This window comes from Trichomycterus rosablanca, chromosome 1, assembly GCF_030014385.1.
Source record: "Trichomycterus rosablanca isolate fTriRos1 chromosome 1, fTriRos1.hap1, whole genome shotgun sequence".
Taxonomy (NCBI): Eukaryota; Metazoa; Chordata; class Actinopteri; order Siluriformes; family Trichomycteridae; genus Trichomycterus; species Trichomycterus rosablanca.
The window spans coordinates 34,960,771-34,983,010 of record NC_085988.1 but is presented as its reverse complement, the minus strand read 5'-3'; the positions used below and the strand labels follow the sequence as shown (position 1 = coordinate 34,983,010).

At 37.8% G+C, this 22,240-nt stretch overlaps 1 protein-coding gene across 1 annotated transcript in view; it reads left to right on the top strand.

The window, feature by feature from the left end:
- Positions 1-8,316, top strand: part of roraa (RAR-related orphan receptor A, paralog a) — a 31,092-nt gene extending 22,776 nt beyond the window's left edge. The window contains exons 7-10 of the mRNA XM_063000075.1: positions 1,730-1,837; positions 4,154-4,264; positions 5,573-5,685; positions 7,821-8,316. Of these exons, the coding sequence (XP_062856145.1) occupies positions 1,730-1,837; positions 4,154-4,264; positions 5,573-5,685; positions 7,821-7,985 (497 nt within the window). The 3' untranslated portion in view covers positions 7,986-8,316. The remainder of the gene's footprint in view (positions 1-1,729; positions 1,838-4,153; positions 4,265-5,572; positions 5,686-7,820) is intronic.
- The last annotated feature ends 13,924 nt before the right edge of the window (positions 8,317-22,240 follow it).

The following is a 22,240-nucleotide window of genomic DNA, read 5'->3' as shown; positions in this document are numbered from 1 at the left end:
TATAGTAGTTTTTAAAATTGAATTGCAGTAATTGTGATTAAAAAGGAATGAGGCAAAGTCTCAAACATTAGAAAAACATTGGAAGACACCCCCCTACAGAGATGAATTTCAGAAGCTACTTGTTTCCACCATGTCTGTATCTGTTATTTGTACTAGCTACATGGATAATAAAAGTGACCCACTGACTGAAATCCCCTTTCTGTAAAAAAAAAAAAGCCATTTTAGCTCTGTAATAGCTGCCATCACTGTGTGGTCATGCTTTAATTCAGTGTTTAGTGGATTTAGATCTCCCACGCATAACTATGATACATCGTCCACCTGAGTCACTAATACATGAGAAAGCAAATGCAGGCAGATCACATACACAATAAGACATTGTATTTAACATCCAGATGAGGAGTTAACAGATAACAGATTACTCACTAGTGCTATTTCCATCTTCACCACCTTTAAAAACAATGTATCCACTAACAGTTAATTATAGAAAACTCTAGTTTAACACATGTTTAAACTTGATATATAATATAGTGCACATTATGCTTTACTTTTGGTCAGGGTTGCAGTGGGTCTGGCTTCACTGGAATCACTGGGTTCAGTGCCATGACACACCCCAGACAGGACGCCCCCCCTAAAGCCATAATCGACCTTGTCTGTACTTTGGACCCCAGTATTACCATAATTTACCTTAGTGGCCAGTGCACATGTTGTCATGCCAAAAAAAGATCAAAACCTTTCAACAATTTGGTGAAGAAAAAAATCTAATGCACTATGTTACTTTGCCCGACCAAGTCATTACATTTGCGTAAGAAAAGTCAGCGCTTTTTAAGTCTAAGTGTGGTAGTGATGGTCCACATGGGGTCCAGTCACAAAGAAGCACAGATCTAATGCAAAACCAGTTCAATGGCAGTAAACTGACCTTCATAAATAAGTCAATGCATTAGGGAGTGGTAGCTCAGTGGTTAAGATACTGGACTAGTAATCATAAGGTTGCCTGTTCAAGCCTCTCCACCACTGTAGGGCCCCTGAGCAAGGTCCTTAACCCTCAATTGCTCAAACTGTATTTAGTCATAATTGTAAGTCGAGAAGGTAGCCCAGATGAGCAAAAGTATGTGGACACCTGACCATGAGCTTGTTGGACAATCCCCTAGACGTAACTCTCCTGGAGAATGTTGTATATATGCCCAAACCTTTGCCACAAAGTTGGAGACATGTAAATTCATTTCATTATGTTTCACCACTGGTCCATCATGGTCAGGGTCATGGTGGACCCAGTTTCCCTGAAATCACTGGGTGTAATGCAGTAACACATGTCGGACAGGACGCCAATCCACACGTCTGTGTGTAGACTCCCAACTAGCCGACAGCACTGCTGGGACTAGAGTTTTGGATTCAAATGGTAGTGGGCTATCACAGTTTACCAATGCATCACCCAAGTGCCCTGGCACATAATTTATCAATAATTATATCAATAATTTTCACATTCTGTTAGTGATGAGTATGGCTGAAATATGTCATCTCATTGATTAGGAGATGTGCCCAAACACCTTCACCCATATAAGGAATTACATGAGGACATTCCTTAGTTTCTTTGCCCCATACATTGAAGAAGGATCTGGGGGTTATTAAAAAACTACAATAATTCTCAAAATTACAATAAATCTGTGCGAGCCAGAATTTTATTGCAAAAACAGCTAATAATGTCATGCTGCTGTTTCTCTTCTCTCTGTAGGCTCCTTGGAGGTGGTGTTTGTGAGAATGTGTCGTGCCTTTGACCCTCAGAACAACACAGTCTATTTTGATGGAAAGTATGCTGGCCCTGATGTGTTTAAGTCATTAGGTAGGTAAAGGATCGTGTCATGTTGTTACGTTGTGGGAAAATTTGGTGGGAAGGAAAGCGCCCCCCCCTTTCCCAATCTACGTCTGTGTGTTTGTGTGTGCGTCCACTGTAGGCCTGCTTTACTGGTTCTTCACCCTGCTGTCTGCTTTTGTTTAGTTTCCAAGACATCAGACCTCGAAATGCATTAGAGGGAATGAATTGAGAACCCCCAGTTTTTATTTGCATAACTGACAAATCATGCTGAGCTTCTGTCAACACACGCATGCCCTGAACAGACTGCTCCAGCCTGGAATAAATCTATCCCTCCTGTTAATGCAGTGCAGACACACTCCTCCTGAAGTGCCTGTGCTCGACTGTAGCTGAACCCTACAAATATTTCTTGTGTCTGGGGGGCGTTAAAAAAAACACAAACAAGATCGAGTGTCAGTGAGGAGAGTTTTATCAAGTCTACAATTCATACAGTGGTAATCCAAGCACTGCATTTCTCTAGTGTAAGCAAATAACATTTATGTTTGAATGCCACGGCATTAGTACAATCCCTCCACTGTAGTTCCTCCTGCACATCCCAAGCCTTTTGAGGCACAAAGCTGTCCAAATGCCAGAGTGAATACAAATGTGAGGATAGAGAGCGAGGGAGAGACTGGAGAGCTTGTACACCTATGTGTGTGCGTTTTGTGTGTTTGTCTGTTTAGATTAGGGAAACACAGAGTGTGCGTATTTGTGGACGTCCTCGGCGATCTCGCAACAATAGCTTCTTATTCAATCTATTGAGCATACACTCTTAAACAAGCCGGCCTCTGTCCTTGATGCTCAAGAGGCTTTTGCTGCTCCTCTGCCATCAAAACATTGTACGTGTTTATGTGTGAACCCATCCAGTCACTGATTTCACTAAAAGTCTCATCAGTGGCCCCTGTCACGGTTGTATAACAGCACTCATCGGCCACAGCATGATTACTGCGTGATAGGCAGAACGAAGAACAGAGACTGTCAGTAATGTAACTGTTGTTTACTTGATGTGCTGCTGTTTAGCTGAATACACGCACACAGACGTACACTGATCAGCCATAACATTAAAACCACGTCCGTATTTCTACACTCCCTGTCCATTTTATCAGCTCCACTTACCATATAGAAGCACTTCAGTTCTACAATTACTGCCTGTAGTCCATCTATTTCTCTGCATGCTTTGTTAGCCCCCTTTCATGCTGTTCTTTAATGGTCAGGACCACTACAGAGCAGGTATTAATTAGGTGGTGGATGATTCTCAGCACTGCAGTGACACTGACATGGTGGTGGTGTGTTAGTGTGTGTTGTGCTGGTATGAGTGGATCAGACACAGCAGCACTGATGGGAGTTTTTAAACACCTCACTGTCACTGCTGGACTGAGAATAGTCCACCAACCAAAAATATATCCAGCCAACAGCGCCCTTTGGGCAGCGTCCTGTGACCACTGATGAAGGTCTAGAAGATGACCAACTCAAACAGCAGCAATAGATGAGCGATCGTCTCTGACTTGACATCTACAAGGTGGACCAACTAGGTAGGAGTGTCTAATAGAGTGGACAGTGGACACAGTATTTAAAAACTCCAGCAGCGCTGCTGTATCTGATCCACTCATACCAGCACAACACACACTAACACACCACCACCATGTCAGTGTCACTGCAGTGCTGTAAATGATCCACCACCTAAACAATACCTGCACTGTGGTGGTCCTGTGGGGGTCCTGACCATTGAAGAACAGTAATTGTAGAACTACAAAGTGCTTCTATATGGTAAGTGGAGCTATTAAAATGGATAGTGAGTGTAGAAACAAGGAGATGGTTTTAATGTTATGGCTGATTGGTGTATATTTACTGTGATTATTATTGTACTGTAGAACTCTAGAGCAATTAAAAATCTTATTGTTGTAAAGTAAATAAGTATATGAGAATGGTAAAGGCATTTATAAAGAGTTCCAGGTATTACCGATTTATTTTATAAATGTTGATATTTTATACTTCATTTTTATTACCGTCACACCACAGGAGATTTTGCATGTTTACCAAATAAAACACATCTTTCATCTCAAAGTCAAACCGTCATATAAGACATACCATTTTACATTACTGACAAGTTTTTTGGAGGAAAAACACATCCTAATAAATACTTTTATTTGTATATGGTAAAATCAGGAGTCATGTCACCCACCCATATATAAGAGAGATAGAGAGGGAAAAAGAGAGTATGTGTGTTTATATCTTTCAGTGCTCTGGATCAATATGTGCTTGACATTTTTGTCAGCATAAATCTAACTATTTTCCCATCTCTGGCAGGTTGTGACGACTTGATCAGCTCAGTCTTTGAGTTTGGGAAAAACCTGTGTTCTATGCACCTGTCAGAGGACGAGCTCGCCCTTTTTTCGGCATTCGTGTTGATGTCGGCAGGTAGGAAAAAAAATAACTGCGGTTATGGAATCTTAATGCACTCACGTCGACTCACATCCCTCTACACCACTGCTTCAGTTAAGGTCAAAGTTTGACATACACTTGTAAGAGACATGTATGTCTTGAGACTTGAGCAATTTTATTTATCTTTGGGACATGACCTCGTACATTGTTGTTTCTTGTTTTTTGTACCCATCAAATACACGGAGCCACTAGTGTTATAATTAGAATTTCTCTGAAGGGCTGTACAGATCATAGGTCATTTTCACAGGTTAGAAATGCCAGTTCTAAGCAACCTTAAGTCCCAAGATCACATGTTCATACTATGCTATGCAAGTAAAAGAATAGCGTGGGAAGACAAGCCAAACTGTCACTTTATGCTGAGAGATAATCTGTCCAGATAGTCAGATGTAATCCAAGAACCACCAGAAAAAAAAGGCTGCTATCAAACAAAAGCCATGACATGACTAGCTGATTGTTATGATTTGTTTTTCCGAATGTCTGGTTGTCGAATGATTACACTGAAATTTGTTTGATTAAAAAGTTCAGCTAGGCGCTCGAGCGGTGCAGCAGTCTATTCCTCTAGCTCCACTAGCTATCAGCTGGCTAGGGGTCTACACAGGCATGATTAGCAATGTGTGGGGAATAGCTGGGATGGCTGAAGCCCAGCAAAATTGGCACCAGGGTTCCAACTTTGATGAACTTTTTTAATGGACAAGATAGAGTTATTTTTACACATCTGTGTGCTAGTGTGGTTCATCAATGTCCATCATCATTTGTATTCTGTGTTTTTCATCAACGTCCATCATCATTCTTAATCATTTGTATTCTGTGCGTTTTTAACTATTTAAACCATGTTCTTGTGAATTTGGCCTTAGTCGCTAATTTGTATGATGAGTAGGGGCAAAGTTAGGTCATCTGTAATTACTAAAGTTCACTAAAAAAACAACATAATAGAATAGACTATCTCTATCTCTGGTTACCTGTGGTGGTTGCAATTCTGTATTGGCCAACTTCATGACAAACGCTATTGTAGTTTTTTAAGTAGAGGGGGTTGTGGGATTTATGTGGATATATATAATAGAAATTGATGAAAACGACATGTATCTGAATGTCATTGATCACTTTGGACAGATGTTAGAATGAGCTTGTTTAGACTTACATCTGTTCTATAATCTGAGTGTTTAGACAGAAGACTGAATTAGCTTTAGAAGCATTTTTGATTTCATTATGTTTTTGTATTGTTAGATTTGTAACTGCTTTATTCAGTGTTTTAAACACAAGCTGGGTGTGTTTGTGTGTGCTCAGACCGTTCCTGGCTCCAGGAGAAGGTAAAGGTGGAGAAACTGCAGCAGAAGATCCAGCTGGCTCTTCAGCATGTCCTTCAAAAGAACCACAGAGAAGATGGCATACTGACAAAGGTAATGAATGCAAACACAACCGTGTCAGTTTAGACCCTGAGTTAAGTACATGTGGGCAAGTGTGTAGAAGGTTTTTAAACCCAGGTATGGTCCAGTGAACTGGTATTTGGTCTGTTCAATTACACTGGACTGGGTTCCAGCAAGTGAGATATGGTTCAGACCTCAACATGTTGTGGTGGGCAAGCATAATAAACTGCTGTGCACCTTTAGTTATGTGATAATGCACTAAATCATGATTAATCTTAGACCTTAAGCTGCCATTTCTCCAGGGTTTATAGTCTGACAAATGTGGTGTGGATTGTTACGGGGCATGCAAGCATCAGCCACCAAAATTATTAGTCTGACACACCTATAAATACTTTATTTTTACACAAGTAGTACACTTTATGGACAAAAGTATTTGGACACCTGACCATAGGCTTGTTGGACATCCCATTTCAAAAACAAATAATATAAAAACAGTGACCTCTGTGTGATCTTTTCAGCCACCTTTCTATGAGGCTTCTTACAAGGCTTTAAAGAATGAATTTATGCCCATTCAGTCAAGAGAGCATTTGTATGGCTGGGCACTGATGTTGGTCAGAAGAGCTTTAATTGAAGTTCCACTTTATTCAAAAGGAATTTAGTAGGGCTAAGGTCTGGGCTCTGTGCAGACCACTTGAGTTTCTTTTAACCAAGCTTTTCTTCATGCCTTTATAGACCTTGCTTTTGTGTACAGGGGCACGAGGACCTTCCCTAAACTGTTGCCACAAAACATACACCTCTTAGCAATTGTTGTGGCTCAAACACATGAATTTATTACAACCCCAAATCAGAAAAAGTTGGGATAGTATGGAAAATGCAAATAATAAAAAACGCAGAGTTTCTTACATTAACTTTGACTTTTACTTGATTGCAGACAGGATGAACCTGAGATATTTCATGTTTTGTCTGGTCAGCTTAATTTCATTTATTAATAAACATCCATTCCTGCATTTCTTTCTTCGAGGTACACTGTTTTCAAACATTTTAATAATTTTCTCACACATTTGTTGACAAACTGGAGATCCTCTGATCATCTTTGCTCATCAAAGACAGCCTTTCCTGGATGCTGCTTTTGTACCAAACCATGATTACAATCACCTGTTGACATCACCTGTTTAAAATTGCATAATTATTTTGTTTTTTCACCTCATTACTAGCCCTAAATTGCCCCATCCCAACTTTTTTTGGAATGTGTTGCAGGCCTGAAATGCAGGAATGGATGTTTATTAATAAATGAAATGAAGTTGAGCAGACAAAACATAAAATATCTCAGGTTCATCCTGTTTGTAATCAAATAAAAAATAAAATTTAAGGAACACTTTATTTTTATTTTATTTGCATTGTACATACTGTCCCAACTTTTTCTAATTTGGGGTTGTAATTAGAAGGGGTGTCCCAATACTTTTGTTTATATAATATGAGTGTGAACACTGATTTACACTGGGCTCACAGATACAGAATGCACATGTCGTTACATGAACTAAGTCAGAACTTAGTCAATGAATTAAAAAAAATTAATTCATTAATTCATGTCTTTAGACGCCCTTAACAACAGATTCACTCATTAACTTTTATTTTGCAAAGACACAACGCAGGGATTTCATAATCAATTGTCGTTTAGGAAGAAAGTAATCTGTGTAAAAACATAACCAAAATAATGATGCTATCATTTGAACGAGCCCAGAATTGATTTTGAGTATGGATTTTTTAAATTATTTGGTATAATTTATATGCTACATATTTCATCTATTCTTCCTACCTTTCTTCAACAATTGAGATAAAATCCATAATTTGTCTTCCAGTTAGTAAGTAATTTATGGTTGAAAGCATTAAATCATGATATGATTTGACAGCTTGACAGTTAGCTAATGTGTATAAAATGAGCCCATCTGTGCTGTGCTTAGTGTGTATGCATTGTTTCTGGATACTGATAGTGCAGTAACTCTAAAGGAAGCAAGAGGATGGGACGGTTTTTGGTGACCCTCCCCTTTTTAAGCTCCCCTACTGAATCCCAGTAACAGACCTGTATGTTCCTCTCTCTCTCTCTCTCTCTCTCTATCTCTCTCTCTCTCTCTCTCTCTCTCTCTCTCTCTGTGTGTGTGTGTCTACAGTTAATATGCAAAGTGTCGACCCTGCGAGCGCTGTGCAGCCGGCATACAGAGAAGCTGACTGCTTTCAAAGCAATATACCCGGACATTGTGCGTACCCATTTCCCCCCCTTATACAAGGAGCTCTTTGGATCAGACTTCGAGCAGTCCATGCCCATGGATGGGTAGCGGCCTCCTTGACTGCCCCCCTTAGCGGGGCCAAAAAAAAAACACCGTGGGGAATGTTGAGCATGAATCTAAGACACTTTACCAGTGCCCTGCACACACATACGTACACAGACACATACACGCTTATAAACACAAAACAGGACAGCTAACCGGCTGCACGTCCAACTTTCGTTTTGTCGGTTTCCTTTGAGAAGGGGTAAGGCATGGATTTCATTCAGTGCACTGTTTTTTTTTAAGGTTGGGATGAAGAGTACAGAGAAATTATTGAGGAAATGAAGACGTTTTCTTTTTCTTTATCTCTCTTTCTGGCTCAGCCTAAAGCACTCGTGCATAATCAAGCATGGTTCTCTGATTTCCAATGATGATTAGCTGGAATTTGGATCCATAAAGGACATGCTGTTAAATTAATCAATTAAATCCTTCACAGAAGAAATCAGCAATCACTTACTGGGAATTTCAGTACAAAATCCAAAGCTGTATTCACAAAAAATCTTCTAAACAAATTGGCATAGAGGTTCGATTTTTATTTTTCTTGTTTTATTTATTTTGTACTCGAGTATGAATTTAAGCAGCTGTTTAAATAAGAAATCCAAAGCCTAAAGTAGCGCAAAATGTCTGTAAAGTTGATCAATCTTAATGAAATCACTTCTGCTCTTTTTCTGGCCTTCTCATGAATGACTTGTATATGTAATTCCTATATTCAACACACTGCTGTATGCTGAGATTTGGACAGCCTTCATCAAATATTCATGTGCACAAGTTTGCTTCTTCTGAAGAATGTGCTAACATATTTACACTGGAACAATCAACAAAACAGAATTAAAGCATTGCTAAACGCAGAACAGTTTTGTCTTAAATTGTCCCATATTACAATTTTATAATAAAATAATAGTCTTGACAGATATTAAACATTATTCCATGCTTGAGCCAGGTGATACATTTCTGATGCATTGATATTTTATCTACCTGCAAGGGTATACAATGTACTTTCACTTACTCACTTTCTTAACCACTTATCCACTTAGGGTCGTGTGGGATGCTGGAGCCTATCCCAGCTTTTCAATAAGCGCAAGGCACACAGTAACACCCTGGACAGGGTGCCAGTCCATCCACACATACACACACCCATTCACCTATAGGGCAATTCAGTGTCTCCAATTAACCTGGATTGGTTGTTTTGAGACCTGACTGTGCTACCCACCGTGCTGCCCATTTTATTTCCAAGCAAATGTTAAATGTCTCAAAATAAACATTTAAAGCCTCAAATCATCATATTAATCTGCGATTAGTGATGCCACCCATTTATTCAAAATGTGTTTTTAATTGGTTGTTTTGAATGTCGAAGTATTTAATTATGCGAAGGCCAGAAAAATACCAACAATTTCCTCCCATATTAATTTTGTTTAACTAGCTGCAAAACCATGTTTTTTTTGGTCTAAAGTGTCTTTATTTGAATGGCTACTCAAGTCCAAAAACAATGAAATACTCTATAAGTAGTTCCACATGTATATGCTGTATTTATCTCTGCAGGCATTTAATAACTAGGCGAGTAAGCATTTAGATTTGTATTTAATGTATTTCCACATCAACCACTCCCAACTACAATTAATTAAACAGAACATCATTTGTAGCTAAATCATCTGAGTCAACCCCAACCTTACTTAGAATCCTTCCTAATTCTTATTCTCACTTAGTTTTGTAAATAGGTTTTAAGAAGCAACTCTTAGGAATTCTATCAGATTTTAATTAAATCAGATTCTTTGTGGATACAGCATCTGACATAGGAATAAAAAATCTATAATAATAAGAAAGAAAAAAAAAACAACGAATGTACAGTAGCTATGTAATATTGTTGCATTGATCAGGACCCACGCAGTATGCACGTGCTAGGCTTAGCCACCTCTCCTTGGTTTCGTCTTTTGCTGGGAAGGCTGTGCCGCTCAGAATGTAAACCAGCAGTGAACAAGGTGTAGAGAGTAGAAATCAGGAGAGAGACTGAGACTGAGAGAGACAAAGAAAAAAAGAAAAATGAGAATGCGTAGGAAACGTGGAACGGAGCTGTCTGCACGGGGTGACGAGAAGCGACACCTTTCTAAGGACAATCGTAGACAAAGAAAAGAAAAACGAGTAGAATTCTGGTAATTCTAGATTTTGGAACAAAAGGAGGGGGTAAAATGCAATTACTTTTAGCTGTCAAGACTTCGTTAACATGGTTGCTTGCTGATCTTATGTAAGGCCATCTGCTATTAAATTCTTTTCTGGACAGGTGCTCGCAGTTTAACAGAGCACACCGCCACGATGCAAGGGTCCATTCCGCCTGTTTTCTAATGTGCTACAGGGTATACGGTGATAAGTACTTACTATACAGAAAAACGTAATGTTTATAGAATCTATTTTAAATAACGTGTATGATATTAGTAGCTAGGCTATTCTTAATTGTCGAAAAATTGATAAGGCACTTTTTATTTGCACCTTTTTCGTTAATTTAAGACTTGTATATTTACCTAGTGTTGTGTTGCATGTGCAAACAGAAATACAAGTGAAAACCACCGACTCACAGCTTCTACAGCCCTGAGGAGGTGTGTGCAAGTGTACAAAGTAAAAGTTGAATGCTGGGTAAAGGCTGACAGAGCCGTAGCTGTATGTATAAATCGTTTTTGGCTTCCTTCCTACAACTATGGAATGGGCTGACCCTGATCCTAGATCAGCTTGTTTTTTCGTGCTCTACAGCACTGAGACACTATCACTGCCAATACTCATTTCCCATCCTCCCGCTGGAGCTATTCCGGTCTGAAACCAGCACAGATGTGGAAAATCCAGGTCCACATTCGAGTTCAGGCCAAGTGTAAAAGCACAAACTTCGTTCAAAACGCAGAGCATGACATGCTGGCTGGGATTTAAAATGACGTTATGCACTAGACAATGGTTCCATCTAGTGGTGGATAGTATGTTAGCATACAGTACCTTAAAATGTATTAATCCTCTCACAGTTTTTTAAATTGTATACATAAATGATAAGGGATTTGTATTGTTATATTTTTTGCCGCAGTGCTGGCTTAGTTGCTAAGGCACTCAGCTACCAATCGGGATGGTTCAAGGCTCCAGGGGGGCTGACCCTGCGCTCTTATCCCAACTTCAGTGCAAGCTATGATGTGCAGTATGGAGTTTATAATAATAATAAAGCATTTTATTAGCAGTGGTGAATTATGCCATCCCACTGTCGCTGAAATCCAGGGTTCAAATCCTCAGTAGTACGTCAGCATACAGACATAAATGGCTGTGTCTGAGAGGGTGTATAGCCTTGGCCCTACGATGGATTGGCATCCCGTTTCGGGTGTGTTATTGTATTGGGCCCAATGATTCCGGGGAAACCGGACCCACAACAGTGTGAAATGAACCAGCCATCCATTTTCTTAAAAACTAGCATTTCAAACGAGTGCTCCTCTTTTTAGAGGGTGGCCTGACCTAGGCAGTGTGGCTGTAGTTTTATATGTTCTGCACTGAGCTATGAGTTATGCTTAGTACCATAATTATGGTCTTGCATTATTCTTTAGATATTGATCAGAAATTGGATTTGTTTCTAAAAGCTACTTTGACCTTTTAAAAACAGTCACTACCATATTGATAGACCTTACAAAGAGTATGAAGTATTCAAAAACTTTCATCCAAATTTTTGTTAATTGAGTGACCTTTCGAACAGTCACTACCATACTGATAGACCTCAGAAGTATGAAATATCTAAATTTTTATCCGATTTGTAGTTAATTGAGTGCATTGGCCAGGTTATTAGGGATTGAAACAAGCTGGGAAAATAATCATTTGGACGTTGTACTGGCCTTTTCTCTTACTATTTGATGCAACATAATTTTATTGACCAAGCAAAAGTATCATTTTAATGTGCAATCTGAGATGTTATATGTGTAGAATACATTTGAATGCACTGTATGCTAGGAGAACATAAGCTGTATACAGCCTAAGCGTATATTTCTAAATGGTACAGCACACAGGCTGTTACTGACCAGACCATCATTCTGTTCCATCTGATCATGTAAACGTGTATTTTGTAGGATATTCAGGGTTGCGTCTGGCTCATATTTTTTAACAGGTTCTCTGAGAAAGCCTTTGCCCAGCTTTATGGATAACAAGGACACAGTAAAGGAATGAAAAAGAAAAAAAAATATTCAAAGCCTTGTCTGGTAGTAAAGTTCTATTTTTATAAAATGTACAGTGCACAAGCTGATGAAAGAGGCAACGGGAGAGAAAGAAAGTGAGATTTTTAAGCACTTATTCTTGCAATAATTAGACTTGTGTGTTTGTTTTGTTGAAAAACAAGACAATAGTAGTATTAGTGTTTTTTTAGAATACCTAATTGTTGTGTAGTGTGTCTAAGCCCTTCAAATGTGCCATAATGTTTTTTTTTCTATGTTTAGTACGTCCACATACGGTTGTTGTGACATTCCAGTAGAATTTTAATGTGACGATGAAATCCACACATGATCCAGATATACCACTCAGATATCTCAATAACAAATCTGCCAAACTTTTCTAAGTCTGTAGTTCCAAAACGATATTTTCTTTATTTCTTTATAATGCTCTGTGTACACTATACTATAATGTCCTGTTTTCCTCAGGGAAGAGTTTAACTCTGACACAATTGTTATTTAACCTAAAATGAGAAATGCTAGGTTCTTGTTTATTTTATTTACATTTCTGTTAGATAGGTCATTGTAACTGCTCAGATCTTATTCGGTTTTATCACAAACATGAACATTACCGTTATTTACCCAGATTAATTTTGCGCATTGGTCCTGCCCTATATTCCCCAGCCCTTTAAGTTACCAGGGTCGAAGTGGCTTATTGACATTTCATACACTAAATCTTTGGAATTGAACATAATTGTCTAATCCTAAAGCACATCTTCTGTTATGCACTGCAAAGTGGTCGATTGATGTCACTAGCCAGAGTATTTAATATAGCATGGACACACTTGTCAAACTGTGAATGACAATCCAGCTGAATGTTTTGAATTGGCAGTGTGTGGAATTCAATATGAATGCTCAGGGAGAACATTATCATAAACATACCGGGGCAGACCATTTCGTACATTGCTTTTTTGTTCTGTTCTTATGTAGCACAGTCTACAACAGGGCTATTCAGTCAGTGGCCCACTGGCCAGACCAGAGTACGGTTTTACCAGTGAATTAAAAGTATAAAAGAACATAATTTTGTACATATAGGTACATTTTAACTATACCTGTGTGCTTCGCATGATTACTTATAGTCAGTCATTAAGATGGGTTAATGAAAAGAATAACAACAACACATGAATCTGAATAAGATGTTCGGTAACCACAATTTGCCAGAACAGCTTCATAAACTCTTTTTTAATTGTATTTATGCATTTTTCCCCACTTTCTCCCAATCTAGTCATACCCAATTACCCAGTTGCATCTCCTCTACTGCTGCAGACCCCTACCCTGATCAAGGAGGGCTGTACCTAAGACACGCCCCCTTCTGACACATGTGCAGTAGCCAGCTGCAGACTGTTAGGTAGTTTCATGGGAAAGCCTCACATTTGTGACTCTTTCACTTGGTATAATTTTTGTAATATGGTCTGACTCTGGACTAATTGAATAGCCCTGGACTTCATTAACAGAATCTTAGACATTTGACTTACATAAAATATATTTAGACACTTGCTTCATAAACAGTTAGTTTAATGTAATTCAATAACTAGACACTCACATACTCCTAACAGGGTCCAAAATCACCAAACCTTCAAGCAATGAGCTGTAAAAGCACCCTTTTTACTCCAGTTTATTCTTTTTTAGATGTGGATTGTTCGAATTTTCACTTATATTGTATGAATATGTGCCAAATACCTCGTGTACAAAATTTGCTCCACTAGCAGATTCTGCCCATGAGCCAGGAGTGCGTAGTGTGTTATTGCTAATACGGGTTTCAACAGGGTAGCCATAGCTGTGGAGTTCCCTCTAAACAAGCTTCGATAAACAGATGACTGTTGTCATTTTTTAGTCTACTTGATCCGTTTTATGATGTCCTGAAGTTAGTTACAATAAAACCCAGCTACACAGTAAAAATACAAATAAAAAGACCTGTACTGAACTTGGTCAGTGTAGTTTGTATTAGGTATTAAAAGCAATACAAGTAGAACTTTAAACAAATGTATTTTTTCAATCGAAACAAAGGTACTGAATCATCTCTGGATTTGTTGTTTTTGACTTGTTGATGTACAAATTGCTCGTTCCAGTGCTCCATCAATTCCCATTTACTGTGTTGTTGTAGTGAAACGGTATCCTTCATCTTTTTTACTCTTTGTTGAGTTTTGTAAGAAGCAATATGATACACATGATCTGGTGTGTTTGTGCTTGTGTGTTTGCTTAAATCAAACCCCAGACAAGGCTTTAATAAAGTGGATCAGGAGCAGCATGGTTGTAATAATGGAAGCGACACATGGATATATTCTCTTTCCCAGGATTAGCACATTTAAGGTAGCACCAACACTCTTAGAAATAAAGGTGCCAGCAAGGGGGATTTTACTGTGATGCCTTAGAATAAAATATTTTATTTGCTTGAGGAAAAGCATGAAAATGAATCATGATCGGTCACAAACTTACATTTTTGGTAACTAAAGTGGGCACTTTTACTATGCACTTAAAGTGTATTGTTGTGGAGGTGCACTATGGGAATTAAAAAAATATTAGAGTAACCTGGTATTAGTTAGTTTATTTATTAATTTGTATGTTTTTTTCTTTGGTTCTTTGGCACTGAGCAAAAAGAAAACCTTTTCTGGTACCCTTATTTTTAAGAGTGTAGGCCGGACAAGCATGACGGTGCGAATAATATTCATTCTATCCACACGTATGTACATTATGCAAATCTGTCCCTGAAGAGCCTATGCAGTCACAAAAACCAGATCTAGTTTACTTACACCATTTTACTTACTCTAATACTTTATGAAGGCATGTAGACTGCCTAAAGCCATTGATTAATATTTGACATCAATAAAATCGATAGGGTGACGTCATGCTTGTGAGGCTGTTTCAATTCAAAGCTAAATGTGTTCTTAAATTGTATAGATTCTCAGTCATTTTTATCACATTTTTCAACGTGACCTGTTGTTTTCTGTCCTAAAAGCACAGCTACTAGGGTAAAATGTTTTAAATATTGAAGTAAAGACAATAAAACAACAAGAAAAAAAACTAGCCATAAAGAATGTCAAGCAATAATATACGGTATATTACTATTCACCTTTGTGCATGTAAATACATCTCTTATTTATCACCTTGGTTTCTTTTACATACTTTGTTATTTCTGTTGTGTATATTTGACTGGTTTTTGTTCCCGGGTGGAGAACTAGAAACTTCATATGGCCTGTAAAACTGTACAGCTTCATTTCCCTTTCTTTCTCTCTCCCCCCTCGGCTTTTTTGCTTTGAATTCACAATATTTAATGTTATTATTGATCACATGTATAAAAGTAACTTTGTAACATCTGTCTGTATAGGTAAGAAGAAAATACTGCTATTAAGACCTACTCAGTGCAAATATTTATCTGTTTATTGGATACATCATGCTGTACAGTATCTCTGTTTTTAGTAGACTTCTCTCTTTTAAGATGAGTTTTAATAGCGGTAGAGTGTGCTGACTTTTCCTTTTGTGTAAAACTGATGTGTGGTGCTAGGTAAGTTACTTTTGTGAACAAAACGATTCTTAATTCCTAGACGAGGCCGCTCGATTAGTCAGTTCGTTTCACCGAGTATTGATATGTTCTTGATATTAGGACTCAATAAAAGATAAGGATAATGATAAGGATAATGATAGTGGTAAATTTATTTTAAATCTCAGCCAGTACCTGTATCAGTGTGCTGGTCTCGGGATGCATTTGTTTCTTCTCACGTTTAAGATATAAGTACAAGCAGTATCATTTAATTAAGATGCTTTTAAACGTTGCATTTCTAATTTGTCGCGGTAAATAGAATAATATCGTTTAAGCTAAAAATAAAGCAGTATTGTGTTGATCCATTGAACCACTGGCTGGAGCTGGAGCTGTTCAAATTTGTCAATTTAAGAACTGGAAAGTTCTTTAAATAAAAGATGATAAAGCTTACTGAATTTAATATGGATTTTTGGCTCTCTTTATTTTAATTTAGAAGGTACAGCAGGTCATATGTATTTATTGTTTCTGGAATAGTGTGTATTGCCTCACTGTCATGAGGACTTGGCTCTTACACACAAACACATACGCACACATACACATGCTGTGGTTTAGTGTTAATTCGTCAAGAAATGACTTTTCCCAGTCATATGTTCATTTTAAATTTTATGATGTTCTCTCTGTAGCAATTATGACCACTATCCTTGCAATAATACACATGAAACACCACTGAGTGCCTCTCAGTGGGCCAGGATGCAGAAAAGACTTAGTTTTCACTGTTTAGTGTAGGTAAATGCTAATGTATTTGCACATGTCTGTGTTTTCTTTCTTGTTTTTATGAAGTGTCTGTGTAACTGATTCTCTTTTTTGTTTCTTACCATGTGAACATGGTAGCTGTAGTTCATACAGTTTTCTGTATCTTTCATTTTATAACCCTGTTTGGCAATGCACAGCACAGTCAATGTCCAGTTTTCTGCTGAAATCAATGTAACGTCGCTGGGATACGTTCTAATGTACAGTACAGTCTGACTGCAGTATATGAATGAAGTATCTTGATGCAGACCCAGGCTTGTGCATTTGTAAAGAAGATCTATAGACAATCCACTCTGTGTTTCCCCATATTTTACAGTGGTTCTACTTTGTTCATTATTGCAAACAAATGACTTAAGCATTGTATTTGAAGTATTCATCTGTGTATGTAAGATACATAATACAGTACACATTTGGATTCGGTTCCAGTTGTGTGCTAAATTTGAGCTTGCGCAGGGTTAGGGGGTATAAACGAGGCGATACGTCAAGACCCTATTTGCTACTGAACGTACCATGAGGACAGATGATCGTGTACCTTTTTATCCAGCTCTTTTGAACTCTATTTAGGAGGTAGTATCTTACACACATTAGTAGTTTTGCTCCTACTCTTTGTCTGATTCTTAAATCTGGAAATTAAGTATTTTGATTCATTTTGTAAATACAGTTGTAAAGAAAATAAGAAATTTAATGTTGTCTTTTAAATACTTTTCATTCTAATATGAATGTTGTTATATTGTACTTAGAAACTGTACCTTTAATATTACCTTTATTAAAAGTGCATTGGACACATCGATTTTAGATGTGCTTTATGTGCTGTTATCCCATAATAAAATTTACCGCTTGTAATGGGCTCTCACTTACTGGCTGTTTATTTATTCTTTATTGGTTGATGACAGAATAAGAATATTGGATACAAGGTTAGACAGTAAGGTTACATTTATTTCAGACTCTTTATCATAAAATGACATGCATGTCATCATCCTGTCAGATGCTATATGCTGTTATAAGTGGTGATCACATATCACAATGTCATAATAGAACAATGTCATGACAGCTACCGGTACTCATTAAATAACACTTAAAATACCTGCCATTAACTTTTAGGGCCACATATGACATTTGACATGTAAGGTTAATGGTGTTGTGTCCTATCAACATTGGCATTAAGGTTTCAACCAAAGATTCCAACAAAACTGCTGAACATAATAGGTGTACCTAATAAAGTGCTTAGTGGGCCAATTTTATGAAATTAGGACATTTTAAATACAGTGGTTTCTTGTAACTACGTCCCCTAAATCTTTGAAAGAGAGAAATTTGTACCCTTAAACTCGATGTGTGTGCCACTGTCGCTTTGTTTAGCGCTTGGCTTGAGCGGTAGGGTCATTCCTAGCATTCGGTGCCATTTGAGTCCCCATGACATAATATGGTATATGTTGTGTAAAAATGGGCTAATACTTATTTCTAAAAGCTTGTCTTACATGATTAACCCCCGGTCTACCATAGAAAACAATGATGTGTTCCCAGGATAATTTAATTTAAAATAATTACTCTGATTTCAGTGCAAGTAGGCTAAACTGCCATGTTCCCAATCATGTTTTCACAAATTCATTTACAAATATAAGTAATAAACAAATTCTACATTTTTAATTATTATTTTTATTATAGAAGACGGTGTGGAATCTCCTAGAAATACACCTGAGCTGCTGGGCTGTTACATAATTTACTGTTGCTGAAACATCTATGATATCACTAGACTGAAAAATGTTCCTGATAATTCTTTTAAGTGTTCAGTACATTTGATGGTTGAAGGTGGGGGGTGAGGGTGGGGGACACGAGTTGCCTCTTTTTAATGAAATGTACTGTTCACTGGTATGATGTCCACTCTGTTTCTCCTCTGTCCACCCTGTTACCTGTGTGTTTTTTTTAAATACTAATTAAATAAAATCTACATTTATTATGCATGTCTTTGTGGTTACATGCAGGGAATGAATCAGTAAAATGAAATCATTTAAAAATGGAGCCAAATTTAATTGAAATTCCTTTTTATTCTAAAAGAAATGTATTCAAATTTGTGCCTTAAAATACAACATATCTTTTTTTAGATAATGCTTGTTTAATAATACATTCTTAAAATAAATTTGCAGGATAAAGTGAGGAGCTCTTAGAAAATGTAAATAATAAAATAACTGTGCAAAACACTTATTAATAGAGATGAGATTGTCCTGTAACAGTGGGGACATTATTAAATTATTAAATAAAAAAATTATTAGAGTATAATATCCTGAGCTGGACCAATATATATTTCTAATAGTTTAACAAGCCCTCCTTCAGATAAAATGAAAAATCATGGAGGTTTGCATTTTTTGATAGAAAGTTACCAAGCTAAAATGGCATTGAATAGTCGGAATGACCCGGTAGAGTAAAACATCATCAAGTATTAATATTGAAAATATTTATATCAAACAAACCAGCAGAATCTCACAATCACATTGCTTTACTTCAAATAAGTGAGCATTAAAAAATCCAGAAGAAGTTCAATATTTGATAATGCTTTGCTATCACTGCACGGTAAACAGCAGCACCTTGACCCAGATCAACCACACAGCAGCACTGCTTACCTACTTCAAATTCTTCAAAGAGCTTCTCTTCTTCAAATTGAGACCAAATCTATATAGGGATATACAGTAATTCACTTGTTTTTCTTCTTGTTGGCCATCTTGTATGTTTCCAGAATATTTCCACAATATATAAATCCATATAAAACTGTGTCTGTCCACCTAACTAACGAAAACTGTTTTAGTCGATTAATTTATTCTCTCTTTTGCGGTAAAAAGCTGAAACTCAGATGTCACTTTAACCTCCAAACAAAAAAGAGAGAGATTTTCATTGCCAGCTCATCTAAATGACGCACAAAAAATAGCAGATATTGGATTAGCGGAACAACTGAAATTCTGCCCAGAATCTGAATTCAAAAGCTCTGATTGGTTTATACAGCTGTTTATCAAGACCTGAACCATGACTGAATCTCTGAATCAAATGCACACTGATTCATGTTGTTGTTGTTTACACACGGCACTATAATGAAATAGAGTGAGCAAAACGAATCAATGTATTGAATAATAACACTATTAAGTACAAAATCATTAATGTTATATAATATAATAATACTATTAATATATTATATATTATATTATATTATATAATATTCATATAATGAAATATATGCAGTTTGAGGGGACCATGGAACGCATTAACAGGTTTGATATAATTTTTCCAGGCAACCGTTTATGTATACTTCTATGCATTATACTGGAACATTGGGACTTTTTACACACAATAGAACACAATAAAAACAAGAATATATTATATGTTGCTTCTCTTCAGCCTTTATTGATCTATTTGTGATGGAACAAAATTAGAGTAAAAAGTTTATGGAATGTTCAATTTATAATTAAGTATAAAAAGAGAATCCACCAAAGGCTCAGTCTTTGCAAGCAATGATGAGTCATGGCTCACATTTTTGTGCCAAACCTCTGGAGAGAATTGTTGATTATTTGACTATGAACTTTTGTAACTGTTGTACTTTAACATCTATTTAATTGCTCTTGTGTGAATTACAAAGGCATGGAAAAAGAGGCCAGATCTGATATATTGCAGATCCCTCCCACTATGCTGAACAAGTGAAAATGGCACCCAGGCCACTACACACAACACGCTTAATGAAAATGGTAACTTCACAAACTTATTATTACCACTTTGAACACAACTGCTTTAAACAAACTCTCTGTAAATAATTCAACTATATTCCACAATATTGTGAAAAGGTTTAAAAAGAGACAACTCAGTCCGTTGAAGTTAAGGCTGGAAACCACTTAAATGTGCGTGAGCTTTTAGATGGCATTGCATAAGAAATCATTACGCTACTATGGTAAATACAGTCACATGGGCTAGGAGGTACTTCAGATAACCATTATCACTGAACACAGTACACTGCTACAGTGGGGTCAAAAAGTATTTAGTCAGCCACTGATTGTGCAAGTTCTCCTACTTAGAAAGATGAGAGAGGTCTGTAATTTTCATCATAGGTACACTTCAACTATGAGAGACAAAATGAGAAAAAAAAATCCAGGAAATCACATTGTAAGATTTTTAAAGAATTTATTTGTAAATTATGGTGGAAAATAAGTATTTGGTCAATAACAAAAGTTCAGCTCAATACTTTGTAACATATGACAGAGGTCAAACGTTTCCTGTAAGTCTTCACCAGGTTTGCACACACTGTAGCTGGTATTTTGGCCCATTCCTCCATGCAGATCTCCTCTAGAGCAGTGATGTTTTGGGGCTGTCGCTGGGCAACACGGACTCCACAAATTTTCTATGGGGTTGAGGTCTGGAGACTGGCTAGGCCACTCCAGGACCTTGAAATGCTTTTTACGGAGCCACTCCTTCGTTGTCCGAGCGGTGTGTTTGGGATCATTGTCATGCTGGAAGACCCAGCCACGTTCCATTCTCAATGCTCTCATTGATGGAAGGAGGTTTTGGCTTAAAATCTCACGATACATGGCCCCGTTCATTCTTCCCTTAACACGGATCAGTCGTCCTGTCCCCTTTGCAGAAAAACAGCCCCAAAGCATGATGTTTCCACCCCCATGCTTCACAGTAGGTATGGTGTTCTTGGGTTCTTCTTCTTCCTCCAAACACGACGAGTTGAGTTTTTACCAAAAAGTTCCATTTTGGTTTCATCTGACCACATGATATTTTCCCAATCCTCTTCTGGATCATCCATATGCTCTCTGGCAAACTTCAGACGGGCCTGGACATGTACTGGCTTAAGCAGGGGGACACGCCTGGCACTGCAGGATTTGAGTCCCTCTCTGCGTAGTGTTACTGATGGTAGCCTTTGTTACTTTGGTCCCAGCTCTCTGCAGGTCATTCATCAGGTCCCTCCGTGTAGTTCTGGGATTTTTGCTCACCGTTCTCATGATCATTTTGACCCCACGGGATGAGATCTTGACACCAAGGGAGATTATCAATCGTCTTGTATGTCTTCCATTTTCTTACAATTGCTCCCACAGTTGATTTATTCACACCAACCTGCTTGCCTATTGTAGATTCACTCTTCCCAGCCTGGTGCAGGTCTACAATTTTCTTCCTGGTGTCCTTCGACAGCTCTTTGGTCTTGGCCATGGTTGAGTTTGGAGTCTGACTGTTTGAGGCTGTGGACAGGTGTCTTTTATACAGATAACGAGGTCAAACAGGTGCCATTAATACAGGTAACGAGTGGAGGACAGAAGAGCTTCTTAAAGAAGAAGTTACAGGTTTGTGAGAGCCAGAAATCTTGCTTGTTTGTTATTGACCAAATACTTATTTTCCACCATAATTTACAAATAAGTTGCCATGGTGATGGTGGACGCTGGCGCATTTGGCTGCCGCTACCGTTACCGTATTTTACCGTATTTTATTGTATTTTTTATCGTTTTTCGTTTTCATCTTTTTACACACCTTGTGGATCTATTTCTTTTATGTTACTTTTGATACTTTTATTTGTGCTTTTGATACTTTTTGTTCTTTCTACTGTACATCGCGTCTGCGGCCGGTGGTGAACGGTGGATGAGTTTTCCTGGGATCGGCACGATGTTGAACTATTCCGTTGACCAGCTGAGGAAGTTCAACAACTGCACTACTCCATCGTGTATTTCAGTCATCAAACAGCTTGGACTCCTTCGCCGGCCTCGTTATATTCACAGGGGCTCCCGGAGAAAGCTTGT